At 36.8% G+C, this 16,689-nt stretch overlaps 1 protein-coding gene across 3 annotated transcripts in view; it reads right to left on the bottom strand.

The window, feature by feature from the left end:
• Positions 1-16,689, bottom strand: part of ZFR (zinc finger RNA binding protein) — an 83,744-nt gene that overhangs the window by 38,935 nt on the left and 28,120 nt on the right. For all 3 annotated transcript variants that reach the window (XM_024981513.2, XM_024981514.2, XM_059878902.1), the window contains 4 exons: positions 14,660-14,878; positions 5,868-6,115; positions 2,235-2,426; positions 1,429-1,720 (listed from right to left, as the gene is read on the bottom strand). In XM_024981513.2, the coding sequence (XP_024837281.1) occupies positions 1,429-1,720; positions 2,235-2,426; positions 5,868-6,115; positions 14,660-14,878 (951 nt within the window). The remainder of the gene's footprint in view (positions 1-1,428; positions 1,721-2,234; positions 2,427-5,867; positions 6,116-14,659; positions 14,879-16,689) is intronic.

Raw genomic sequence — 16,689 nt, 5'->3', positions numbered from 1 at the left:
CAATTAAAATAAACAAATAAAAATAATAAAAAAGACCGTGGTAAATTAGAAAAAGACTTGGTAATTCAATAGGACTTATCACCAAGGTACAGGGCTTCCCTGGTGGCTCAGATGGTGAAGAATCTGCCTGCAATGAGGAGGCCTGGGTTCAATCCCTGGGTTGGGAAGATCCACTGGAGGAGGGAATGGCAACCCTCTCCAGTATTCTTGCCTGAAGAATCCCACGGACAGAGGAGCCTGGCAGGCTACAGTCCATGAGGTCACAAAGAGTCTGACACAACTAAGTGACTTAAGCACAGTACTGAGGTAGAGGTAATGATAACTGAGGTAGAGGTTAATTTGTGAAAGGACTTGGATGACATCATTAAGGAATACAGACATTTTTCTTATATGCAAGGGGAAGGCCACAGAAATTTTTTAAACGGGAAAGTAAGACAATTTGATAAATATTTTTTTATAAAATGAAAGTGCTGCAGAAACTGGATGCAGTGAGAGACAAAGCACTGAAGAAGCTTTGAAGGCCTAAAAACAAAGCAGAGGCTATGAAGAGAAAAAGACACTTTTTGGAGAATATTGTGACAGAACCAAACGATTAGAAACAACTGGAAGAGGCAACAAGTAAGAAAAAATGTCAGTGGACTTTTTCATGTGAAAAAGCAGCAGTTTTATGAGATTATTCACAGTACTCTTGTGATGAGATAAAATGTTAGAAATAGACATGAACAGGCATCAACAGAACCATACAGATAATGACCAGGAAATACCTAAAATATGGTTCTAGAACTCAGGTGGGCGTTCTGAATTTGCCCAAACGATTTTAAAGTTACTGCATACACAGTGGAACAGATAAGACCACTCATGAATACTAAGTGAGTGAGATGAGAGTCAGAATCAGAATCTTAGCACTACTACCAGCTAATGAACATGAGAGCCAGAGAACCAATAAAGAGATCTGAGGAAGGAGTCAGTGGACCCAAAATAGAGAGATAGAGACATAACTAAAGCTTTAAGGTATAGCAGTCAACTGTTTCAAGTGTTAGAGAGGTCAACAGGATGAAACATAAAACTGGCCATTCAATGTGGCAGGTAGGTTTTTGGTGATTTCAGAAAAGGGTAGAGTTGAAATACTATAAGAGATTGAGGACTGGATAGGAAGTAGAGAAAGTAAGAATTAGGTTAACAGCCTGAGGAATAGTAAAATAACTACACATATATATATATATATATATTTTTTTTTACATATTTATTTTTAAGTCTATGGCTGAAGAAAACGGAACTAAAAAAATTTCAAGAAAAAAAATACAGATATGTAATTAAATAAGGTCCCAGAAAAGAAGACAACTGTGTAAGTAGAATAGCTAGTCCTGGAGTGGAGGAAAAATACCACCTGAACAGAGTTAGAAGGAACATAAAATCTTCAGTACTTGCCAACAAAGTTTATTTTGGGTGTAGATGTTTTCTTGGCAGCCATATTTGCAGGCACTGCTGATACTTTAGTGTTGGCTGTGCTATTAAGAGACGAGTTTCCTGTAGTTGTAAGACCTTTCACTGAAGAAGTTGCAATTGATGAAGTATTCACAGTACAATTGCTTGCTGCAATGCTTGAAGGAGAGGCAGTTGGCTTTGAAGCAGATACAGCTGTTGAAGAAGTAGCTTGGCTAACAACGTTTGGTTCTGTTGAAGGAATGGGTTTACCAAGTTTTGTGTGTAATTTAACCACCTACAAAATAAAAGCATATTTATCTGTCAGAAAACTCAAGAAAAATGTAGATTTTTTTTAAAAAAAGTTTGCCTAAAAGACCCTATAAAATGAAAATCTTAACCATATTTTTCTTTGTTGTATTTTTTTCTCATACATTTTTAAATAAAAACTCATTACTTTCAAAACTATCTGTGTGAAACAGATTCGGATACATATTACATCTATCACTTGGTGAGGAAATGACATGCATACCAACCTATACTTAAGCATAACAGAAGGCAGAAAACAACTACATGATTCAATTTCAGTTGGTGGGAGAAAAACGACCGAGTTCAATTTTAAGACGGGTCACCAGTCTTTCCTTCCTTAAGCAATGACTATTTGACATCACCTTTATACATACATTAGGCATGTAATACCCTCAAAAATTTTCAAATTTTGAAACCTCCTTTACTTTACCCCCAACCCCCACCAAAAATGGAAAAGAAAAGAGAGTTAAGACATAAGGATGTGTGGGAAAAAAAACACCTACTTTCTGATGCTTAGCACCACGAATGTGGGCAGCATATGCATCTGCTCCTGTACAAGACACATCACAGAGCTCACAACGTAGCTGATTTTGAGTCCCACGAGTAGAGTTGTTGCTGCTGCTGGTATTCTGTGAGGCTTTCAATGCGGCTTCTTTTTTTTTATGTTTCTGCCCTTCTAAATGTTCTTTATAAGTCTGTCTCAAACAAAAAGAATAATTTTGCTTCACTACTTTTCTATCTACATTATTTGCAATGATTCATTCCAATCTCTAATACTCATTACAATCTCAGCACTACACCATTTTAAAAGCAACTGAACCAGGAGCATGTGGCTTCCCTACATACAGGATGTATTTGTGGTTCTCTGTACCCTGGTGGCTCAGAGGTTAAAGCGTCTGCCTGCAATGCAGGAGACCTGGGTTCTATCCCTGGGTTGGGAAGATCCCCTGGAGAAGGAAATGGCAACCCACTCCAGTGTTCTTGCCTGGAGAATCCCATGGATGGAGGAGCCTGGTGGGCTACAGTCCATGGGGTCGCAAGAGTTGGACACAGCTGAGCAAATAGTCTCTCTCGTACCTTGTTTACCAAGAACACACTTACCTAACACTTTAATTAACAAAGGACTTTCACACGTAGCCAAAATATCAATATAAGTTAACTGCTCTCAGTTTGAAAGAATTTGAATCTTTTAGTGCTTATGTATAATGTTTGGTAGAGACTAATAAGAGGGATCATTCCAAAAGAAATTATTTAATTACAGGATTATGAGGAGGGAGGAAAAATGTATCTGCCACATGAGAAGAAAAAACAATGTTACTACATGGTAACAAGACTCTTTATAAACAGGTATGATTTTACTTATAAAAATGGCTTAGAAGTCAGTTGGATCTGAGAAAATTCAAGAATGCATTTTCACAATTTGTGTTAGAATTCATTCCACCCTGAACAAAAGTATATTAACTGCCAGAATTGTATCCCTTTTGAAGGAAAAATAATAATATTGTAATACTAGCCACCAAAATAGTGCAAGTATATATTAAAAATTGTCTTCAATGTCAATGACTGAGGAAGGCAGTTTTATAAAAATGCAAGGAGGTCAGTAAGGACCTTGAGTGGGGCCAGTTTATTATTTCCTATTTTAAAAAAATTTATACACACATATGATGAGCATAGAATTGCATAGATAGCATAGAATCTCAGAGCTGAATGGGACTCTAGAGGTTACCTAAAATTATTTTCTAAGTTTGAAACAAGAAAATCCTTTCTCAAAATGAAATCTTATGCACAAGTAAGGAGAGTAAGGAAAGTTACTGTTTTTCAAACAAAAGAGGAAGACCTAAGACCTAGCCATCTGATTCTCTTCTCACCATCTGCAGCAGTCTAAAGTGGCTTCGTGAAGCAGTGTGAACCTCAATTATTTAGGGACAAGTGCCTATTACAGAAGTGAGGAAACAAAAGCCCAGACAATTGACTTAGTCTCCAACTTGCCCAAGACCACAAATTAAGTCACAGACACAGGACTGTTGGGAAGCGCAGTGCAAAATAGCCATGTAGGAGAAGGTTCTTGGGAAAATGGCGGAGGGCCAGAAGTACCCCAGCTTTGCGTGCTGCTGGCTGAAAAACATCTCCTGCCTTTAGCTATGCTCAGCACCAAGATTTAATAATAAACATTAAAGATGTTGCTTGAGAAAACGGGTTATGGGCTAAACACATGGGTCACATGGGCTGCCCTTGAAATATTGTTTACTGATTATGTCTTAACCCCATACGTGCTCTGCTGGCCGTATACTCTAAGCTCTCTGTTCCTGCTTCTATAAAAAGGCTTAACTGCAGAAATAAACTTGTCAGTCCTTGCAAGAGACTGTCCAAGTGTCATTCTTTCAGGTTCATCGTTTCCAAGTCCCAGGGAGAAAATCCCCACACAGGATTGAAACAATGGCCTCTCATACTGGAACCAATTTAGTCTCCTTTCTTATATCTACACTAGTCTCTAACTCACCATCTCATTCATACAGTATTTTTCTCCATAGGTTCATTAACCCCTTATGGCACTGCCTCTGACTTAACAGATGTACTCTTGGCCTGTTTTCTTGTGTAACCATCCAGCTCCCCCAAATCAATGGTCAGCCTTACATATATATGCTGATTCTAAATGCCATTAACTTATCACCCTAAAGCTATGTGCTATCCTTTTATATGTTACCACATAGTCAAGTCTCTTAACATTTGTAATTGCCACCACATCATCATTCACCCTAAACAGTCATTACTGAGTAGGATACACTCCTCAATACTAAAGCCAATATTCTTGTTCCCTTTCATGTTTAGTGCTGGGTTGCTGCAAACATTCCCCATGTCTCCTCTCCCCCAAGCATGTTATCACAATGAAACTGTTTTCTACCAAACTTAAAATAGGGAAAAAAAAGGTCTTATCTTAACAGCCACATATATTAAACTAGTCTCTAATTTGGTATAATTCAGAGAATGCTGACAATTGAAAATAACTCCCAAATTCTATACCGAAAAGCAGACAGAACTGATCTAGTAAATTTAAAAGAATGTACACAGGTTGGGAAAGGGCGATATATGATGTAACTGGAAGAAACCACTGAAGACTCAAAATCTGATCTTTTCAAATACTATGCCTTTTGTGCCAAAATGCTTACCAAATTTTTAGATAAACACTAGACACTCTTAAAGAAAGTATTAACAAATAAAGTTGGGAAGGGAGTTGAACTCACTAGACTTTATAAACAGATTCTTCCCTAAATCACTTATTTCATGTTTAGCAACAGCAAGAAAATAACAAAAAACAACAACAACAAAAAACAGAATAAAGGAATAAAGGTTCTGCATGCTTCTTTAGCTGATATTTTTGAAAAAGACACTTTCCTACAGCTTTCTTATTCCCAAAGTCCGTACAGCCTCATGGAGGAAATAAGTATATAGAAACAAGTAACATTCTATAAAGCATATACAAAAGTCAGTCTCATGAAAAATGTTATCCTAAAATTATAGATTATTAAAATAGCTTAAGGATTTTTAATACTAGAGAAAGGCAACTTCAAATCTTTATATCTGACAAAGTCTTCTCTTCTCATCTCATCATGTCAGTGTATAAAACTTAACTATCTCTATGGTCATCCTTTTTCAACTACAAAATTCTACTCATACACTCAATATGGACCTTGAAGAACTAAGAAAATCAATATCCAATTGTCTTAAGTTCAAGAATTTTGCATAAAAGGCTTAAAAAATAAGTCATGAATGCCAAAAAAGAAATAAAAATACAATCTTACTCCCAAATCCCAACTAATCTGAATATAAAACTTTTAAGCTAAATTAAAAATTTTATTTAAAGAGAAATATCCTTCCTAAAGAAAAGCTCAATTTTTCCACTTTTTAATAACATTCATAATTATTTTTACTGTATTTTTCTTAAAATTCTTGTATGTCAATACAAAAACCTTTAAAAAAAAATGGCCATTTGATGAAATATGTACATGTTAACTAAAAGCTAGCAGGAAAGAAAAACATAAACTTTCTTTGTAGGCATAAGAATTATAATAATCAATCATACTTAACTATCAAGGACAACCACTGAAGATTTACGGTGAAGCATACAACATACATACCTGTGGTCCAGCACAGCTGATCTTACAGACATCACAATAGTGAATCTGGGGTGGTTTGGGAGGCTGTTTTGGTTTCAGTTGTTTATTTTGGAATGGTGCTTTTTTAGTAAAGGTGGTCCCTGTCCAGGCAGCTGTTGCAGCAGCCGCCGCCGCCGCTGCTGCTGCCTGCTTCTGTTGCTGCTGCTGCTGTTGGTAGTAGGAGGATGCAGCTGAATACACTGCTGCTTCATAACCTGAATAAGATGTACCTTACAAATAAAATCAAACAAAGATTATGTTACATACCTGTAAAAGGCCAAGAAAGATGATGGGAATTTAATCCCAATAAATTCTGCTTAAAAAGATAGGTTTACATGTGTGTATTTACGAATAAATTGTATCTCACAAAACCTAAGAAAAATGTTACTTATCCTTCTTTTAATGTAAGTCAACCAACCAAGTATTTACACAATACATGCCAGGTGTTAGGATAAGATTTGGTCACTGCTTTCAAGAAGGCTTATAGTACTGCTGGAAGGCTGTGATAGAATGTCTGATAAACTTACATGGTTATGGAACTGTCATACAGTATTTTCCCCAAGCAGAATTCCCCTGAATACAATTAAGAAAGTGCTGGGTTTGAGGAAAAGTCTGAAGTAGAATACAGAAAGGAAAAAAAACAAAGTCATGAAAGTAAGACTATACGTGCTTGGTGGTTTAGAGGATAAAAGATATGAAAGAGGAAATTACACAAAGATGACACCAAGATTTTGAATCCCAGTGACTGACTGAAGGGGTTGTACAGTCAATAAAAGTAAGGAGCTGATAGAAACTGGTTTGGAGAGGTAAGGTGACTAAAGCTCGGCCAAAGTCTGTAATATGGAATTGTAGTTCTAATGAGTATCAGGACAACAAAAGACAAGATTTGAAATAAAGAACCAAAGACACTGGTTCTCATCTTCCAAAAGGTGAAAAAGCACTGAATTTTCTGGTTAAATGTATCAATTCTATCCTTCCATTGTTCAAAGTCTTTGATGAATAAGCACATTAAGCTAGCTACATATATAATATTTACAAGCTGTTTGTGTGCAGGGATTTATAGATTTAAAAATCTATAAAAGCTTTACATGTGACAAAGTTGCTGATTTTATTTATAACCCTGTGTTAAAACTGGAAAACTTACTGTTTCTTAAACTAAGATCCCTGGAAATCTGTTGGATTCCCTAATTGTCATCCTTTCCCCTGAAGAGGAAATGAGTAGGTCAAAAGTTAAGGCTCAAGAGAGAGATTCCTAGTTGCTATGACAGCATAGAAGAACTACTTAAACTGAACTTTTTGATATCTCAAATGCAAACTGCTATACTGAGAAGTAAAGATTTATGACCCACTCACTTTAATATATTTTACACAGGGAAGAAAACACGAATTGGAAAGGTGAAGGTTAAGATGCATGGGAAATCAGAATCATAAGACTCTGAAATTTTTATTAATAGAAAATTTCCAAATGACTAGTTGTGTGCAGGAACTGTAAACATGCTACTTAAAATGCAGCTTCATGAATTATGTATCAAGAAAATAAAAAGGTGAATAAGATCAGCAGCATCCTACAATACTGGATGATCAGAACTTCTAGGCTCTGGGTTTTTTTCTGGCCATGCTGCGTGGCTTGCAGGATCTTAGTTCTCTGATTGGGGACTGAACCTGGGCCTATAACAATGAAGTGGTCAGGTACTAATCACTGGACTATCAGGGAATTCCCTAGGTTTTTTGAAAACTGAGAATCCATACTATAAGAGGCAGTGTTCCAGACACAGTGATATCTCAGAACAGAACTACAGGTACGTAATACTATACGTACTTCATAGATGAGAAAACTGAGGCTGTGGCTCAGATCATGAACTCCTTATTGCCAAAATTCAGACTTAAATTGAAGAAAGTGAGGAAAACTAGACCACTCACTAATGTCACTAGACCATTTAGGTATGACCTAAATCAAATCCCTTATGACTATACAGTATAAGTGAGAAATAGATTTAAGGGACTAGATCTGATAGAGTGCCTGATGAACTATGGATGGAGGTTCATGACATTGTACAGGAGACAGGAATCAAGACTATCCCCAAGAAAAAGAAATACAAAAAAAGCAAAATGGCTGTCTGAGGCCTTACAAATAGCTGTGAAAAGAAGAGAAGCAAAAAGCAAAGGAGAAAAGAAAAGATATACTCATTTGAACATAGAGTTCCAAAGATTAGCAAGGAGAGATAAGAAAGCCTGCCTCAGTGATCCGTGCAAAGAAATAGAGGAAAACAATAGAATGGGAAAGACTAGAGATCTCTTCAAGAAAATCAGAGATACCAAGGGAACATTTCATGTAAAGATGGCTCAATAAAGGACAGAAATGGTATGGACCTAACAGAAGCAGAAGATATTAAGAAGAGGTGGCAAGAATACACAGAAGAACTGTACAAAAAAGATCTTCACGACTCATAATCATGATGGTGTGATCACTCACACTCACCTAGAGCCAGACATCCTAGAATGTGAAGTCAAGTGGGCCTTAGAAAGCATCACTATGAACAAAGCTAGTGGAACTGATGAATTCCAGTTGAGCTATTTCAAATCCTAAAAGATGATGCTGTGAAAGTGCTGCACTCAATATGTCAGCAAATTTGGAAAACTCAGCAGTGGCCACAGGACTGGAAAAGGTCAGTTTTCATTCCAATCCCAAAGAAAGGCAACGCCAAAGAATGTCCAAACTACCACACAATTGCATTCATCTCACACGCTAGTAAAGTAATGCACAAAATTCTCCAAATCAGGCTTCAGCAATACGTGAACCGTGAACTTCCAGATGTTCAAGCTGATTTTAGAAAAGGCAGAGGAACCAGAGATCAAATTGCCAACATCCGCTGGATCATGGAAAAAGCAAGAGAGTTCCAGAAAAACATCTATTTCTGCTTTATTGACTATGCCAAAGCCTTTGACTGGGTGGAACACAATAAACTGTGGAAAATTCTTCAAGAGATGGGAATACCAGACCACCTGACCTGCTTCTTGAGAAACCTGTATGCAGGTCAGGAAGCAACAGTTAAAACTGGACATGCAACAACAGACTGGTTCTAAATAGGAAAAGGAGTACATCAAGGCTGTATATCATCACCCTGCTTATTTAACTTATATGCAGAGTACATCATGAGAAACACTGGGCTGGAAGAAGCACAAGCTGGAATCAAGATTGCTGGGAGAAATATCAATAACCTCAGATATGCAGATGACACCACCCTTATGGCAGAAAGTGAGGAAGAGCTAAAGAGCCTCTTGAAAGTGAAAGAGTAAGTGAAAAAGTTGGCTTAAAGCTCAACATTCAGAAAATGAAGATCATGGCATCTGGTCCCATCACTTCATGGGAAATAGATGGGGAAACAGTGGCTGACTTTATTTTTTGGGGCTCCAAAATCACTGCAGATGGTGATTGTAGCCATGAAATTAAAAGACGCTTACTCCTTGGAAGGAAAGTTATGACCAACCTAGACAGCATATTAAAAAGGAGAGACGTTACTTTGTCAACAAAGGTCTGTCTAGTCAAGGCTATGGTTTTTCCAGTAGTCATGTATGGATGTGAGAGTTGGACTATAAAGAAAGCTGAGCACCAAAGAATTGATGCTTTTGAACTGTGGTGTTGGAGAAGACTCTTGAGACTCCCTTGGACTGCAAGGAGATCCAACCAGTCCATTCGAAAGGAGATCAGTCCTACGTGTTCATTGGAAGGACTGATGTTGAAGTTGAAACTCCAATACTTTGGCCACCTGATACGGAGAGCTGACTCATTTGAAAAGACCCTGATGCTGGGAAAGATTGAGAGCAGGAGGAAAAGGGGACGACTGAGGATGAGATGGTTGGATGGCATCACCGACTCAATGGACATGGGTTTGGGTAGACTCTGGCAGTTGGTGATGGACAGGGAGGTCTGGCATATGAGGTTCATGGGGTTGCAAAGAGTCGGATACGACTGAGCAACTGAACTGACCAGCTTTTAAGGTCCTTTGTATTATTTAAACAACAAAAATCACGAAGCATAATATTTACAAAATAACCTCCTTCATTTGCACACATGTAGTCTAAAACTAATAAAAGGTAAGCTTAATTATAGCTTACTATTTAGCGTTTTTAAAAAAAACCAAAGCATAAACTGAAAGGTATGCTGAAGGTTCTGGAACTGTGCTAAGGGATGTCCTTTAAATTTCCTATAACTACTAGCAAACACACATACATTTCTCATAAAGCATTATGGGAAAATAAATATAATGCTATGCCTCTAAATTAAGTAAAAGCTCAATTCTGAAAAGCTAAAACAATTTCACCTAAAAAGCACCTTATTATAAATACTTATCAAATAAGTTGCATAATTAGAACAGTTAGAATATAATTTTTAAAGGTACAGTATCAGAAACAAAGACTACTACCTCAGCAGTAAATACATTATATCACAACCCATCATTTAGTAGGTACCAACACTAGAATTCATTTTCAATAAGAGATAAAAAGAATAGCTGACCTAAGCTGTAGCAGATATAAAATTGCAGACACAGAATTCAGAAGCCCTAATAATGATCTCTTTGGATGGCAATTTCACATTGTGTATCATACATATGTTCTTTAAAATGTGTATACTCTTTGATGTAACAGTTACAAATCTAGGAATTTATATGAGGAAAACAATTGGCAAACACACAAATCTGTACATAAAATGATTATTTTACCCAGTGCTGTTTCAAGCTTTTCCTTAATATTAAACTAAATGTTCCCAACAAAAACTTTAAAATGTAGCACAGGCATACAATAAAACAGTGTTAGTCATTAAAAACTATGTTTTTCTAAGCGTAGATCTTGGTTTCTAAATACCATTGCCATACAAGAAACCAAGGTTTCTTTGTGAAATGGCTAATTGTGAGTCTATGGCAGGAAAGGCTCAAAGTTTATTGTTGTTTTGCATTTTTATTTATTCCTTAATACTCTGTCTTGTTCTGCATAGGTTATAAGGTGGTAAGGGCCATTTCAGTTCTTACCTCTTGATGTTTTTGTTATAGAGCTTGAGTGTGGGAAGCCTAGATACTGAATTTTTAAAATATTTTTTTTAATTCCTCAGAGATTTTATCTCCTACCCTTTGTCAAGTGCTATGCTGGATATTAGGGACGCAATGGTGAATCAGGCAGAGTAACGTCTTACTGTGCCAGAAAAGAAAGAAATGCTCAAAGACTAATGATGCCAAGTTCAAAAGACTCAGAATTGGTTTGAAAAGGATCCTTTACTATCCAAATTTGGGACACTGTGTGCCTCAAAAAGAAAAATGAAAGCAATGGATTACACTAAACTGAATAAAAAAGAAGCCTATAGTAACACTAAAAAAAGAAGGGGTGACGGGACTCTTCTTCAGGGAAGAATTCCTAAGAATCCAACTCATTTCACACTGATTCTTAGTAAAAGGATTTTTCATTCACCAATGGAGAGTTTGATTCAGTTACTGATTTTCAAAGGATGTAACACCTTAGAAAGATAGCTGGGCTAATAGGCCAATAGATAACTTGGTTCATTACAAAATGGAAAAAGATATCTTTAAAAAGGAAAGATCTGGTAGTCACCACTTCAATCAGTGATTATACTGACACCATTAATAAGGAATAAACTGACATTATTTATTACATGGCTGGCTTCTATGATAGCTCAGTTGGTGAAGAATCCACCTGCAATGCAGGAGACCACAGTTTGATTCCTGGGTTGGGAAGGGATAGGGTACCCACCCCAGTACTCCTGAGCGTCCCTTATGGCTCAGCTATTAAAGAATCTGCCTGCAATGTGGGAGACCTGGGTTCATCCCTGGGTTGGGAAGATCCCCTGGAAAAGGGAAAGGCTACCTACTCCCATGGACTGTCCATGGGATTGTAAAGGGTCGGACATGTAAGAGCGACTTTCACTTTATTACATGTACCTGATGTGCTGAAATGAAATGCTGACCTAAGTAGTTTTACTGACTAAAAAACTGCCAGAATCTAAACATAAAGAAATCAGATAAATCCAGATTGTGGAATAGTCTACAAGACAACTTGTGTGAACTCTTCAAAAACATCAAGGCTGGGATCTTCCTGGTGGTCCAATGGTTAAGAATACACCCTCCAATGCAGGGGACACGGTTCAATCCCTGTCCCTGGAACTAAGATCTCACATGCCACAGGGCCTGCACACCACAACTACTGAGCCTGTACTCTCCGGAGCCCATGCTTGTACTGAGCCTCAGCCTGTACTCTCTGGAGTCTGTGGCAAGCAGAGAGATACCTGCTTGCCACAATGAAGGCCTGGTATGCTGCAACTAAGATCTGACGCAACCAAACAGTAAATAAATAATATAAATTAAAAAAAAATCAAGGTCATGAGAGATAATATAAAAACAGAAGTTATTCTGTGGTGGTGGTTTAGTCACTAAGTCATGCCCAATTCTTGTGATCCTGTGGACTGCAGCACCCCCCAGCTCCTCTGTCCATGGGATCTCCTAGACATGTATACTGGAGTGGGTTGCCATTTACTTCTCCAGGGAATCTTTCCAACTCAGGGATTGAACCTGAGTCTCTTGCATTGCAGGTGGATTCTTTACTGTTAAGCCACCAGGGAAGCCCCAGGGGTAATTCTACATCAAAAGAAAATGAAACTAACAACCAAATACAATCTATAATCCTTGACTGGACCCTGAATTTAAGACAAAGTACAAATACATCAACTATGGAGAAAGTCTAGCCATAAAAGACATTTGTGGACAACTGAGGAAAATTTATTGGATAATATCCATGTCCAATTTCTTATCTGCATTTTGTTATATAAAAGAATGCTCCTATTCTTAGGAAATACATGTGGAAGAATTCCATGCAAGGCACCATGTCATTGGCAACTTAGAAAACAAGGAAACATTGCTAAATCGTTTGAAAATGTGTTTAAATAGAGGAGAGTTAAGCAAATGTAACAAAATAATATTTGGTGAATCTACGTAAATGTTGTATGGGCATTTGTTGTCTGGTTTTTTTTTTTTTTTTTCCCCAATTTTCTGCAGAAGGAAAATTTTCTAAAATTGGGGAAAAAACATGAACCAGGGAATGGTGTATCTCTATACTTAGGGCATTCACAACAAGGAAAGCAGTTTACACTGTAGTACATATAAGACAAAATTCACTTTTTATAAAGAAACCATGATGTTTTTATATGCATAATCCCATGGAAAAAAGTACAGAAAGACATGCACTAAAAAGTTAATGGTAATTAGTGTCTAGGGATAGATGCCTAGTAACTTAATTTTTCCTCCTTTTTAAATCCATAGCTTTGAGTTTTAAAATGATATATTACTTACATACTAAAGCAGTAAACAGAAATAATTATCTTCATGCTGTGTAAGGTATATTCAAGCAACTGAGAAAGACAAAGGCTGAGAGAGGCAGAGAGAAAAAGGGAAGAATAGATGAAAGGGAAAAACAAGGAATAGGAAAGGATACTATCACATTCCTTATTTATTAAAGCTGATGTGGGTTTTTTTTCTTAAGTGTCCAAATAGATTTCACTGAAATAACTCCATTTACAGTTATAACCAGTTAACCAGAGAAAGGCAGAAAAGTTGTATCATGAGTAACAAAGAATATCTCCTTATGTCAGTTCATTTCCACACAGCTGTCTTAATTAACTTATAAATATGTCCCCATTGCTCCCCTTCTTGAGCTCTCTTTGGCATTCTGTCTGCCCACAAGATAAAGACAAGACAACACAGCAGACCATACAAGGCTTTCCACACTGACATTTCCAGCCTCAATTTCCTGTTATCCTGTGTATCCTGTATTTCTGCCACAATGAACTCTTGATCCCAAACATATCATGCCTAATTTGTATCCCTAACACCATGCACAGAGTTCGACATAGAGTAAGAGATTAAAAATAATCTTTGAGAAATAAAAAAAAAAAAAGTGTAAAAATTCAGCAGCTACTTCTAACACCTCAACTACCAAAAAACATCAAGAGATGAAAAATGAAATTACCTATGCCACCTTAAATCCTAAATGGAACAAGACAGCATACTAAGGAATAAGTAAAATGCAAAACCAACAACAAACTATACATTAGTACAACACTAAGTGTCTTCAAAAAAGCCATGTGTGACTTTAAGCACTCCAATACTACAAAGTACCTCTGTGGAAAATGAGGAAGAACAGTGGGCACAGCAAGGTTTTAGTGATTATTCTCGGCCAGGAAAAATATATGATTACTAAAGAAAATAAATCTACTCTGTTCTTCCAAGAGATGTGTTACATAACCATCATCTATGGATGTTTATAAAGGCCCCCAATATTTTCAAATTACTTATTCCTGATGGTAAATATGAAGATATAACTCCTTGCAAGCTGAAAAAACAATGTAAATAATCTGTCAGTGGTACTTCCTGAAGTTAACCTTGAACTTTCAAATTCATTTGGAAAAGTCAGACAGGAAATGACCCTGTAGAATACTAGATGTTATTTTCTCTAACTGCAATGCTAGGCCCAAGGTTTTAAAAGCCCAGAGGGCATTTTTACATTCTGCTAAAATTTCCTGGCATTTAAAAAAAAAAAAAAAAAAATTAAGAGTATGGTTCATCTGTCACACTATGTACAAATATTTGTATTAACACCTATCAATTAATTCCATTCTTGCTTTACTGGGAGTAAGATCATCCCACAGAAAACCAAGATAGTTTCTTAGTGAGTCTAATTCACTTACTCATTTAAACACACTTTATCAGTCTTACCAGAATAGGTAACTGCCGTGGTACTATAAGTAGCACTCTGGGTATAGGATGGCACCACAGTAGCTGCAGCTGCTACTGGCTGTACGGTGGAGGATACAGGATAAATGGAGAAAGTAGTGGTAGCTGGACTTGGTGTGGCTGGTTTTATGGCTGTCACTTGTCGAGTTTGCTGGGCTTGTGTATACTGAGTTGCACCTTGGCTATAACCTGCTTTAGGGGCTAAATTGGGAAAGAGACATAAGAAAATTAGAAAGGTGAACCTTAGTTACTCAATATCCTAGAAAAAACAAACATGAACATCATTAACTGGAAATTTTATGCTAGCAATTTCTCCTTGATAAAAGGAGTAAAATTCTTATTACCAACTTCATAAAATACAACATCTATATAAATTACTATTCTTCCCCAGATGCTTTCTATGTATTTTCAAAATGACATTTTGTCAAGATTTGCCACTAACTGAAATACCAGCACTACTTAAACCATGTCATTAACAAATAAAGTTTTAAGGAAAGAATGTGTGTGTGTGTATTTGGGCTAGTCAGTATACTTGAGAGTTATGCTTAATACTGGGAACAAAACAGAGATTGCCTCAAAGTATAGTTTAAGTCACAGTAAAATTTTCAATGCTTGATTATATGGAACTTGTTCAAACACCATTTAAAAGAATTTTACTGATTTGTCCATAGTGAACTTCAAGCTAATTACAACCCACAAGGAGCTACTTATTTAATTCTTCAAATGTCAATAGCTCGAGTGCAGCTGTTCTTAAATGGCTGTCATTAAAGTCTCGCCTGAACTTTCTGCTGTCTTTGAACACATTAAAACCAATGTATACTCAGGGTGCAATGTTAAAAAAATCTGCCTATTGATGCAGGAGACTCAAGTTTGATCCGTGGGTAGGGAAGATCCCCTGGAGTAGGAAATGGCAACCCACTCCAGTATTCTTGCCTGGAAAATCCCACGGACAGAGGAACCTGGTGGGTGGGCTACAGTCAATGGGGTCACAAAGAGTCGGATATGACTAAGCGCACACACACACACTTGAATATCTTAAGAATCTTATGAGACTTATCATCACTAAATTAATAATTAATCCCTTATTAAGGATCATTAAAGCATACAAATGTAATTTTCTGAGAAAGGCCCAAATATATCAGGGGCCAAACTCATTTATGTTTAGTCAAGTAAATGTACTTTAAATAAACAGCACTTAACAGTTTATAAAACTTTTTCTACATAGTATGAAACCTGATCCACGTGACATACAGATGAGTACAACATTTTACAAGAAAACCCTGATGTGCAAGAGCTAAATAATTTACAAAAGTCACATGGTCATGTCAGATTTTAGACTATACCATGGTAATGTGACTCAATATTAATTCAGTACTCTTCAGCATAATCCATCAAACCTTGGTAATTAATCAGGAAGTTTATTAAAGCTCATTGTACCCACAAATCATTAGAAAGGAGACTTAAGAATAAGTCAGGATCATTATAATTCAAAACACTTTTAACCCACTTTCTAAGGGACTCATAGAATCAATCTTAGATCTAAAAGTATCCTAGAAAGAGCTGAGTCAACCACCCTGTTCACAAATAAGAGATGAAATGAGGTAAGAAATCACTTGCCCATGATACTGGTAACACCAGGGCTGGAAACCAATTCTACTCTTTTCTAATTCAAGGCTCTACCCACACTCTCATGGTCCTTTAAAAATAAAAGAGTCGCCTACTTTTCAAGCTGTATTGTCACTCTGTTTATTTAACTTATATGCAGAGTATGTCATGTGAGATGATGGGCTGCATGAAGCTGGAATCAAGATTGCCGGGAGAAAAACCAATAAACTCAGATATGCAGATGATACCACCCTTATGGCAGAAAGTGAAGAACTAAAAGAGCATCTTGATGAAAGCGAAAAAGGAGAATGAAAAAGCTGGCTTAAAACTCAACATTAAAAAAACTAAGATTATGGCATCCAGTCCCATCATTTTATGGCAAATAAATGGGGAAACAATGGAAACAG

Source organism: Bos taurus, chromosome 20, assembly GCF_002263795.3.
Source record: "Bos taurus isolate L1 Dominette 01449 registration number 42190680 breed Hereford chromosome 20, ARS-UCD2.0, whole genome shotgun sequence".
Lineage (NCBI taxonomy): Eukaryota > Metazoa > Chordata > Mammalia > Artiodactyla > Bovidae > Bos > Bos taurus.
Note: the sequence above shows the minus strand (reverse complement) of the source record. Positions and strands in the feature narration are given on the sequence as shown.